General features: G+C 38.4%; 1 protein-coding gene across 10 annotated transcripts in view; it reads right to left on the bottom strand.

The window, feature by feature from the left end:
* Positions 1–12,630, bottom strand: part of RAPGEF2 (Rap guanine nucleotide exchange factor 2) — a 241,573-nt gene that overhangs the window by 131,872 nt on the left and 97,071 nt on the right. For 8 of the 10 annotated variants that reach the window (XM_059697740.1, XM_059697742.1, XM_059697744.1 and 5 more), the window contains exon 4: positions 10,755–10,838. The exons of 1 other annotated variant lie outside the window; for it this stretch is intronic. In XM_059697740.1, the coding sequence (XP_059553723.1) occupies positions 10,755–10,838 (84 nt within the window). Of the gene's footprint in view, positions 1–10,754; positions 10,839–10,954; positions 10,960–12,630 lie in introns of those variants that run through there. One more of the 10 variants, XM_059697748.1, reaches the window with a different exon arrangement.

Here is a 12,630-nt window from a genome sequence, read left to right as displayed (position 1 = left end):
ATACTCATTTACACCAAGGGTCATCAATGACAGATTCCCTTACTGGAGACCTCAAACATAAGATGACCTGAGATACCACATCAACTACACACACAAAAACAGCAGAGTCCCTCTCTGTAAGGCTATGTACTTACTTTGTTGAGACACTACCAAAGCCAGTATTCCAAGGACTACGAAAGCTTGCATCTATACGTACAGCACATCTGTGAAATTGTAGTTATAGCAACCAAATTCCCAACTTGATCCAGCAATTGCACTCCCTCTCCAGAGAACAGTTTTGCTCTGTGCATCAGGTATCACATCAGAATATGATTTAAAAGGGCAGGGGTGGTCTTTAAAAAATGCTTAAAAATCACGTTAGCTTTCCAGGATGAAGACGTTTCAAACTGGAGCAGAAAGTACAACTAATCCCCAAAGGAGGAACATTTTAGTATACTTCATTTTCTCATTTACATATTTAACTCTACTCCTTTAATTTACTAGAGACCTATCTTATCTAAAATTTAACACAGACTATATTTATGTCAAGTGCAACTAAACTCTCCCTTTAATACATCAACTCTAGTCAAACCAAGTTCACAGGTTTCATAATCTTACTTGCCTTACTTGGAACCCTTTCCCAGCATGTCCTTAAAAATCTTTCATATATATCTTTACCTCATGTGTCATGGGAATACCTGGACTTGAGTCAACTTTAGGTAGGACAAGTAGGAATTATGGATGATGCAAGACCTGAAGGAGTGTGGCTAAGCTCATAAAGTGTGAGCCTAGGACTAAGGAGAAGAATGATCCGGAGGTTTTTAAAAAAGGCAATTAAACTAAGAGAAAGTGAGGGAAAACTAAAGAGCAAGTGTAACAGAGGCTACTGGTTGCCTACTCTAACACCGATTCTCCTCTTTCTCCTTAGAAGGGTATTTTTATATTACTATTTTTAGTGGAGCACATTGCATCTCAGAATAAAACACATGTTACATGTCTCAGGCTCCTGGGTGGCCTGAATTTGTACACTACATTCTGGACAATGAGCTATAAAAAGGGATGTTTCAAAAAATGCGATTTGGGTGGAAGTTAAGTTTTTTCTCTTCCGCCTTTCCTCCTACTTCTGGCTTCCACAGCAGACACCCTAGCTGGAGGTGGGTAGCCATCCTGTGCTATGAACCCACGACCTGAAGATGGAAGCTATGAGCTGGCGGAAATATGGAAGGAAGCCTGTAAACATTTCATACTGTGGAGCCACCAGACCATCCTGGACCAACTACCTTCAGGGCTCTTTTACATGAGAGAACAATTAGCTCCTGCTGTGTCTATGCAACCAAAACTAGCTGTAATTGATACAGTAAGCAAAATGATATCCAACAATATGCCAATTGCCCTTCCCCCCTCTCTGCACTCCTGCACAGATGGACTGGTCGCAGCTTCTCATGAACTGTCCCCAGCTTCTCATGAACTGTCCCCAGCTTCTCATGAACTGTCCCCAGACTCCTTCGACCATTATGTTGCAGCCTCATTCTCTTCCCTGATTCTTCTTCTCTCCATTAACCTGACATCCAATAAATCATGGACTACCATGTAATTATTTCTAAAAGGGAATGTGTTAGCATAAGTCATCTGAGCTCATTATACAAGGGATCAACAAGAAAATGTCTGTGCTTTTTAACAATCACATGGTGACACTATGGAGGATTGAAGGCATATGAGGAGCTACTCAAATAAAGCAGGTGACACCTGAACAAAGGCAGTGGAGTGTGGATTCAGGCAGTTGATCTAATCCATACTGTCATGTCTAACTTTGAAATGTTATTTACTAAAAAAAAAACAAAAATTGTCAGGGGACAAAAGTGAGGTCAGAACTGAGACTCACAGATATTTCTACAGTAAGTGACAAGCAGGTTATTTAAGTCATTAGAGATAGGAACAGCAGGTGGTCACGCAGAATTGCAGGCGTTTGTTGCATCCCAGATATGTATCTAGAGTGCAAGGGACCTGGAGCAAATTCACATAGAGATATAGGTGTTCCACATACACCCTTAACCCTACCCCCTTCTCTCCCTTTAGTGTTTGCAACAGGCAAAGTACAAACTCCAGCAACACCCAACCACCCACCTTCTCCATGCTTGCCCCTAAACAGCTGAAATTTGATAGGAAAAAAGAAGAAAAAATAAATAAATCTATGACCACAAATATCAAGTGGGCACTCGGCATTACCTTTGTTTCACAACTTCTCTCTCTCTTTCAAAGTCCTCAATACCCACCACTGAACTCCCAAATATACGGACCTACGCCTTTTATCCTAAACCTGTGTGAAAAGGGTGATGCTCTTTCACTCTTTCCAAAGCTAACAGCTCTCCACCTTGTGGGTTTCATCCACACCTGCAATGACCTCCGCTCTCTCCTATCATATCTACTTACTCTTCTTAAATCTGCTCTCCGTCAACATACAAATTCGCACTAGCATCTTCTCATTGTAAAGAAACAAATCCCTCTTGACTTCACAGCTCCCAGCCACCACCCGTTTCCCTGCTTCTCTTCACAATAAAAGTCCTCATTTTGATGAAATTTCTCTTTGGCCAGTTCCTTATCTTCCCACTGTCTCCTCAACCAAAGTGATGTCTCTATTTTCACCTTATTGCATATCCCTGCAGCACCAGACAAATGACCCCTCTTCCTTCTCAAATCTGCACTTTTATCTCTTGGCTCTGATGACACACAAGCAGCAGGATATTCTAGGCAAGCACATAGAAGGCACTTAATATTTGTAGGATGAATGAGTAAGACAAGGACACGCATATAAAGAATTGCAGGTGAGCAATTCAGAAGGCAGGTCGGGATATAAGGGCCCATTAATATTAATTAGGCATCAAGTTGATGACTCTCTTGAAAAGACATAACTAATAGCCTAAAGTAATGTTTAATTCTAGAAATTAACTCTAGTCATTTTACTCATCACTTTTGATAATCCTTTTGGTAAACAATTCTCTTAAGATAAGAAGTTTTTTAGGATACTATTTCTTGTGGTGATTAGGTTTTACACATTAATATTTTAAAAGGACAATACAATTACCATTCATTCTTGATAACAATCTCTTAGTAATTACTTAACCTATGAAGTAGAATACTTCGGCACTCTTGATACTGATATGTCAGGGTTTTTTTAAAACTGCTGCTGGTCCTGGCTGGTGTGGCTCCGCGGATAGAGCGTCGGCCTGTGGACTGCAGGGTCCCGGGTTCAATTCCCGGTCAGGGCACCAAAAAAAAAAAAAAAAAAAAAAGCTGCTGCTAGAGTAGGTGTGGGGAAATAACTGTAGAAGACACACACAACACACACATACATATTTATTTATATACGTGTGTGTGTATATATTTCAATTCAACTATATTGTTATTCATATATGTTCGTATGTATAAATAAAGTTGAACATTTTTAAGTTAAAATAGAAGTAACATTTCTATTTACTGACTATTATCATTAGCTGGCCAACTATATACAGGCCCCCAAACAACTGTTTCTACAAAATAATGGGTAGTATAGGACAATGCCTGAGGTAGTGAGTTCTTATACAGCTTGTCAGTGCTTACTAATTCTGCCATCATCCACTAACTTTAGGTCATTTCAAATACAAATTTAACAAGGTCTTATGTTTTCTCTTGGAAGGGAAGGGACACATTTTTTCATTTAAAGAAATAAACAGCTTTTAATAATGCTGGCTATAAAGAAAACTTCTTAACTTATGCATCATCTCATTTAATCCTGTTTCTTCCCATGGCAGGAGAAAAGGTATGTAAAACAAATACTTCATTTGTAAAACTCAATGTGGACAGTTTAAGATGATTTATCCTTTTTCTTTTGTGTGTTTTTATTTTATTATTTTTACCATTCCTTCTTTAATAACCACTCTTTCCCTTCCATGCTTAATCTGTGCTCCCATTGCTATGATTTTGGCAACACCTGAAGGTCTATCTTACCTCTAATATACCATTTTCAGAACTCTGATCTTATTTTTCTTCATACCTTTTAGATAAATTTAAGGTCCAGTAAAGTTACACCCGCCTTTCCATCACTTAATTCACTAGTGAGTTATTTTTTAAATGCCACACTCCCTTCTCCAAAAAAGGTGTCACATGTCATAACAAATTTATACTCTAAGAGTATGATTTTTCTAATCCTATATAGCTCTTCACATAAAATAAGAAATACTAGGTAATGTGTCTTCAGTCTCTACTGCATACAGAATTATTGGCTCATTGTTTCTCCCTTTTTCATTACTATAAAAAACACCCAAGTTCTCAGCGCAATCAATTAACTTATCATGTAGCACTGGCAAGCATAAAGTAGGCCTGTGCTTTTTAAACTCAAGTAGCTCATTGTTTGTCATGTGAATCATAATGAGAATAGTATTTCAGCCTCTCAGAACTGATTAGTTAAATGTCTTGTTTTCCCACTTATCTTCATGAAAGCTGCCAGCTCTAATTTAAAATGTGATCTTGGAGAGGACCATAGCAAAATTTTAATTTTTAAATTGTGGATATATTTGGTCTCAATGAAAGAGAAGCACTAATTGCAAATGGACGCTGTCAACATAGTACAAATAAATTATGTGCGCATTTCTCTCAACCTCCTGCCAATGTTACCTGAGACTTAATTCACCAACAGTTGGCCAAGTTATGCAGCTTTGTAAACTAGACTTCTCATTAATGCCAAAGTCACCAACGCCTTCCCAACTATTTTATGCCCTAAAATGCATTTCTATTCTATATAACTCGATCCTGTTCTTGTGCCTTCACTCCGGCTCTCAACCCTATCTCTGTGCCATTACTCATGCTCTTGACTACACCCAGATTTCACCTCCAACCACTGCCCAGCAATCTAAATCATAAAACCCCCTTAAAATTCACTTCTTTAAGTTGAAGCCACCCTTAATTACCACCCACTTACATTAAAATACCCCTATCTTTGAAGGGGTTTTGCAGCCTTAGTCTTCGCTATATCAATTTATACTGTATCATTTAATGAAACCTGGGCAAATTTTTTAAGTTTAACATAAAACTGCCTCCTCTCCGCAACCAGAAATTAAGCTACATGACAGCACGGAGTAGACCATCTTGCTTCCTTTGTATACTCCAAAACGTACTGCAGATACCAACAGTAAGGAGGACTTAATACAAGTTTCAATCAATGTTTCAAATAACATGGATATGTGCCTCAAAATTTGAACTCTACCCAATCTATTTTAGAATGAGACAGAAGAATCCATAAACATTAAAGGGACCCATGAACCAATCCTAACTTCTGGTGGCATTTCAGCAGTTTCAACAGACACTGCTGGCCAGATAGAGGCATCATTTCTCACGACTTTTGTACAGTCTGCCCTTGACATAACCTGGCAGCTGGACCCTCATGTCATGCACTGGGGGCCCCAGACCTCTCCAGAGGTGTTTGTCCCTAATCCCTCTGGCTCCCAGGCTTAATTACAACCCTTCTCTTGGTATCTTCCAATTCCTTTCCCTTAAACCTTACTGCCCCTAACCTGGCCCCACATGGATAAGAAGTGAAGAGCTTGTTTACCAATTGCTGTATTTGTGAAACACACAGACAGTTTTTTACTGTCAGAGCAATAAAAATATTGTTTATGATTAAATGTGGTGTGCAAGGCAATTTCTATTAAAAGGCCCCTTCTGGGCAGCCTCTATGGCAGCCATGGGCAAACTACGGCCCGCGGGCCGGATCCAGCCCATTTGAAATGAATAAAACTAAAAAAAAAAAAAAGAGAGACCATACCCTTTTATGTAATGATGTTTACTTTGAATTTATATTAGTTCACACAAACACTCCATCCATGCTTTAGTTCCGGCCCTCCGGTACAGTTTAAGAACCCATTGTGGCCCTCGAGTCAAAAAATTTGCCCACCCCTGCTTTATGGTGAAATTGACTCGATTGAGAAAGCCAGGCTCCACGTTTTAATGAGTGACAATTTTCCAGGATTGTGACCAACATATATTCAAAGAAGTATCTGTATAACAACGCTTCGTGTCTTTATGCATTTTATTATTTTAATTTTAATCCTCACCCAAGGATATTTTTCCCCACTGATTTCTAAAGAGAGGGTGGGAGGGAGGGAGGAGGGGAAGAGAGAGAGAGAAACATCCACCTGAGAGAGACACATCAATTGGTTGCCTCCCACACGCACCCCTACCAGGGCTAGGGAACTTGCACCTACGTGCTCTTGACCAGGAATCGAACCCGCGACCCTTCGGTCCAGGGATGACGCTCTAATCACTGAGCCAGATCAGCCAAGGCACTTCCTGTCATTAATAGCTAGTGTTTTGTTTTTTGTTTTTTGTTTTTGCAAATAGATGTAAAAATGATTTCTATATTAGTAGAAAAAGATCCTAACGCTATGAGTTAATATACAGCCAAGGTAAACTATTCCCTTCTCTAACAAATAATCCAAACACCAAGCTGAAAGTTTAGACACACAGTCTAAGCCTGAAGCCATCTTTAATATCTAAACTAGAATTCTCAACCTTTCAAAGAAGACAGCAGACAAAAAGTAACATTAGTCCAAGTTATTTAATATTGTGACTTTACTATAAAATAGGCTTCAACATTTAAAGAGTCAGGCAGTTTGAGAAGTGAGAAATTTTAAAGTATATAACCATTTTTATTGCAGTGCCTTAAATACACTGATTTAGACCGCAGTAGGGCAATAAACATTATTAATATTTTCCTGCCCTTATGCAGAACAAACCAAAAATACATTAAGAAAACCATTTCCAAACCTGCGACTTTATATAAGATTATTTGCATTCTACTGCCTTCCAGGCCCACTGCTATTGCAAATGATGCCTTTGAAAAAACTACCTTTTCAAGATACTTCACTACTTTCTGCCTGTCACTGTTTATATATGTCAACCTACTACGACTATGGATGCCAATAGCATGTCATAGAATTGTGCAGCACAAACCTGCACAACTTAGTGGCCACACTGCTTTGCCTACAGGAAAAACACAGAGTTCACACCATTGGGATAGTCATCTCTGGCCAATGTCCCTTCTGGCATGTTCCTAAATGAGAATCAGAACCTTTGCTGCATTCCTAAATTACCTTTGCCCACTATCTTTGTGATCATACAAAGAAACTGAGTTAACTTTTAAATAAGACTTTAAGAAAATTAGAATTATAAATCGTAAATTGCCGCAAGAATAAAAATTATATTCCAAACCAAGAGATTAGCTCTCTCTCAGGGCGACATAATATGTAACACCATATTATAGCCACTTGTACAAATACCAATGTTTCAAAACTTGATAAATCTAACAGATTTACAAGAAAAATCACAAAAACAACATTGTATCACTGGAATTGCTTAGAGAGCAGTGGTTCTCAACCTTCTGGCCCTTTAAATACAGTTCTTCATGTTGTGACCCAACCATAACATTATTTTCGTTGCTACTTCATAACTGTAATGTTGCTACTGTTATGAATCGTAATGTAAATATCTGATATGCAGGATGGTCTTAGGCGACCCCTGTGAAAGTGTCGTTCGATCGCCAAAGGGGTCGCGACCCACAGGTTGAGAACCGCTGGCTTAGAGTGAGGAGGAGTAAGGAAGCTGTCAATGGAAGTCAGAAGCTCCATAAATGTTATAAACCTCATCAAGGAATAATATTCATGTTTGAACAACCAAAGTAAAAATAACCAACCAAAACAACTTTTCTCTGTTTAAAAAGAAAATGAATAAATTTTTAAATAATAAAAACATAAAAGGCTGACTTAGATGGCAATTGAGGAATCCATACAGCTAATGGAGTCTGGAAGCCAAATGACGGATTTTCTGCCATGTGTAACTCCCTTCTCAAGTGACAATACCGGTCTCAAAGCAATTTCATGAGAATTAGTGAAAAAATATGAAACTTCAAAGTACTTTGATTTACAACTAACTAGTCAGGGTAAGTTACCTGTCAAAATGAGTCAAAATTTTCAAGAGAATGATCAAATTACTTATCATATATACTGATAACCGATTTCTAGGCTAACATACAATCATGGTAAATGTGGAGAATCATCTGTGAATTCGTCATTTTATAAAACCAGCAGACTATTACTAACACCTAAGCCATATTATTCTTTTAATCAAACCTCAATATTTTCTGGAGAGAGACATATATATGACTCACTAATGTCAACTTTTAGCACAGTACCACGTAGAGACTCTTTCACATTAAAACAATCTCCGCACTACTCCTAAGGCAACATCTCCAAAGGAAACAAACAACTTGGAAAGAGCAAATGTCACCAGGTGCAACATGAAGGAATAACCTATATATAGTCCTAGCTATGTCACTCAGTCTGAAACACCATTCCTTCCCTCGTCCCATTAAAGTACTGACTTGCAAGCAGTTGACATGCAGCCAGGGAAAGAGTAACTTATGTCATCTTTTAAAATAATTAGACATAGAGTCCAAAACATGTGTTCATGAAATAGGTCTGAACTGCAAGTCCTCTTTCCTCTAGAACACCAGCTTTCTGAACATGAGGTTCCCATTCCACAAGATAGAACAAGCTGTTGCTTGACGGGCTGAGGACGGCTGGGAGTCCAGGAAGACCACCTCAGGCTCCTCCAGGGCGCTAGCACTGGGGCCGCAGACTGAGTTTGTACAACAGACCTTGCAACAAGATGATGAGGAGCCACTAAGCTCTGTTCTCTTTAAGGTGCATCAATTTCAAATCACATTCATTAGAGCGTCATTTACCCTTAACTAACTTGTGCAAAGTTCAAATAACTGAACCTTAAATAGATATTAAGATGCATAAAGAGTAAGTCTTTGCAAAGAGTTTTTAATGTTATGAGGCAATGCATATACATATTAATTAAAATAAACAAGACATGAAATTATTTATAAGGTATGTTCTTAGCATGTGCAACATGTATGTGCAAGACAAGATGGAAAAACACTGAAATATTAAAGGCTGATTATCTTGGATGAGAGATTTGAAGTGACGCTTTTCCTTTTCTTTATCTGTGATAATTTATATTTACATAAATATTATTACATTTTACATTAATTTTTAAAATACGCCAATCCTTAAATATTCTTTTCCTACACCTTCCTCCAAGTTAGGAACCAAACAGCAGGTCCTGTGTTTGAAGGAGTAGAAAAGTATTGCTATTCAATTCTCCATTCCTCTGGGAACGAGAATTCTAGAATTACAGGAACTGTTTCAGCCGGTCACTGCAAGCTTCCCAGGCAGAATTCTAGGAATTCTACACTGCCCAAGTTTCTTCAGTCATAAAATGCAGGTAAAAATGGTATTTACCTCAAAGGATAGTTGTGAAATTAAACGATTAAACACATAAAACATTTAAAATGGTGCTGGCAAACAGAAAGCACTCCCAAACACTAAGCTATTTTTCCTTCATCATTTTATTACTACAACTATCGTTACTTCTATTACTACTCCTGCCACCACCAACGCAAATACTATTACGACAACTATTGCTACTATAAAAACAACAAACAAGCCGATGGAGCTTCCCTCTCTCCGAGGGCCATGCTCCAAAGGGAATAATGCCTGCCAGTGTGAGCTCCGAGAAGTGGGAGGGCGAACAGGCATCGGACTGCACCAGACATTGTTTTCCATGAGACGCGGTGTGGCTCTGGCACTCGCTCACGACCATACTGGCCGCCAAGCACCCATCTCAGCGCCTTCTCTTACCACATCCAGGACCATTACCTCTCCCCATCTCACTAACTCTTTTATAAAAATCTGTTTACGTTTTTAAAATAAATTCTTAACATGTCCTTGATCCACTCAGAATCATTTGCCGAGAACATATTTTAATATTGGGTTAGGTGATAAAAGGTAAGAAGGGAGAGCACTAGTCTTTAATAAATTTAGTCATTTAAATAAAATAATAATTGGAAAGAAAGATATTTAAGCAGTTAAAATTTTTTTAAAATCTTGAGTCAAAATGAAAATACGTATTTCTGAAAAATACACAATTGGAAAACACAACTACTGAAACTTATTAGCGGATACCCTCATTCAGGAAACCTGGAAATACACTGCCATATTTATAACAGATGAGTCCTAACTCTCTTTGGCCATAGCTGATTGGAACTAGAACATATCGGCCCCATGCCAAGCCAATCAGACTGTAACCTGAAGAATCCAAAGAAAAGACACAGGCGCTACAGTCAAATGGTGTAAACAGTGGGGACATAAGGTCATCAATCAACAGTTGGCACATACAAGCCAAAGTCACAGGGAGAAAGACATTAATAGCCTTAGAGAGCGGGAAGCTAGTCCACAGACAGATGCAAAATTGAGAGACCATATGGTCCTGAGAGGCAGAAAAGTCAGCCACAGTTCCTGGCTTTCCATTTCTAGTCCCATGTGGTCTCAATGAACTTTCTTTTCCTCTCTTTGGATGCTTATGAGGCTGCCTGTTATAGAGGCAGATTTTATTCTCTATGAACACACATGTCCTAAATTAGCCTGACATGTTCATGTAACAAATGGACATGTCACCAGCATGTCTTTTGTTCCTGCCCTTTGTTAAAGAGATTGGAAACAGTGTTTACAACATGAAACAGTCCTTTCTTAAAGATTTATGCATTTAACACCCCAAGGCACTGACTTGCTTTGTTTCAGGAGGAAACAGGGAGAGAAAAGAATTCTACAAAAGAACTCAATCCTGCCAGAGGATTTCACGCTCCATGGATAACCTATTAGCGATTGTCTATACGATACCTGCTTCTTGGAAGAAACATGGATTCCTTAATGAACACGGAACCAGAGAGAAGGATATACCAGCAGGTCCCAATATCATCAGGACTGAAAAGAAAAGAGAATAGAATCAGATGATTATCCATAACAACAACAAAATCAAAACAAACACAGCACAAAGTGTAGTACCCATAGTACTTTCAGAATCATAAGGGACAATGAAATAGTATAAAACATGTCCATGAAAATACCATTATTCAAAAACAGGAATCATTTATTTTCTATTCCCCAAATAAGCTAAGGATATTTGTCCATATATTTAAATAGTTTAAATGTTCCTTGGATGCATAGCACTGACCATTACCAGTTTTATTCTTTTAGTTTAATTTTTTAAACTGAAAATGCTTTCCGTTGCTTCATAAAACAAAAAATATAAAGATGTAAACAGTAAAACTTGGTCTTCCCAACCCTTTTCCTGGCTGCCAAGCTCCCCCATTTCTCCACCACACTTCTTGGATTTCTTTCAGAACTTCTTTATGCATATGCACATAAAAATGGACATCTATTCGTATTCCCTCCACCATCTTTTATTTCCTTTTTACAGAAAAGATAGTATAGTGTTCTTTCCTTTGTGCTAAACCTTAGGGATCTTTGCATCAGATCGTTGTCTTGTGAACACACCATACTTGACATAAGCAACCCCTTACTCAGTCGTTTCGGTTGTTTTTAACAGCATGCAATTATTTTCAAAAAATAAAAACCACAATGAGTAATTTTGTACATATAGTAGTAACTGTAACCAGTAACTAGAAGTGCAACTGTTGGGCCAAAGGGTACACATACACTGTCATTGTGATAAATCTTGTTATCGTGTTCTCCATAGGTGGTTAACAATTTATTTGCCTACTTGCTTCACCACAGCCTTACTATTATAGCTTGTTACATTTCACACGATCTCACTCATTTGTGGAATATAATGAACAACATAAACTGATGAACAAAAACAGATCTAGAGCAGAGAAACATCGATCAGACCATCAAACCTCAGAGGGAAGGTAGGGGAGGGTGGGGGTAAGGGGGGCAGATCAACCAAAGGACTTGTATGCATGCATATAAGCCTAACCAAGGGATACAGACACCATTACCAGTTTTATTTTTGTAGTTTAATTTTTTAAACCAAAAATGCTTTCCGTTGCTTCATAAAACACAAAATATAAAGACGTAAACAGTTATTATAATAGTTACTAGAGGTCCAGGGTATGAGGTGGGTATGAGGGCAGTTGGGGGATAAGGACATATATGTAATACCTTAATCAATAAAAAAATAAATTAATTTAAAAAACTAATAAAATAAAATACATTTTTATTGATTTCAGAGAGGAAGGGAGAGAGAGATAGAAACATCAATGATGAAAGAGAATCATTGATCGGTTGCCTCGTGCACACCCCCTACTGGGGATTGAGCCCACAACGCAGGCATGTGCCTTTGACAGGAATCGAAGCCGGGACCCTTCAGTCCGCAGGCCAGTGCTCTATCCACTGAGCCAAACCTGCTGGGGCAGCTTGTTACATTTTTTTAGCAGTTTAAAAGAACATACATTTATTATCTCTGGAGGAGAGCTGACAACAGATGACTTTCTTTTTTTTATTTTTTAAATTTTACCTTTCAATTACAGTTTACACTCAATATTATTTTGTTTGGGTTTAAAGTATACAGCATAGTGGTTAGATAATCATACACTTTACAAAGTATTTCCCCTGATATTTCTAGTACCCACTTGGCACCATACATAGTTATTATTAATACTAGAGGTCCAGTGCACGAAATTCGTGCACAGGTAGGGTCCCTAGGCCTGGATGGTGATCAGGGCTTGGGGCCTTCCAGCTGCCGGCCAGGGCA

This window comes from Myotis daubentonii, chromosome 5 (assembly GCF_963259705.1).
Source record: "Myotis daubentonii chromosome 5, mMyoDau2.1, whole genome shotgun sequence".
NCBI classification, from domain to species: domain Eukaryota; kingdom Metazoa; phylum Chordata; class Mammalia; order Chiroptera; family Vespertilionidae; genus Myotis; species Myotis daubentonii.
The sequence above is the reverse complement of the archived record's forward strand: the minus strand, read 5'-3'. Positions and strand labels throughout refer to the sequence as shown.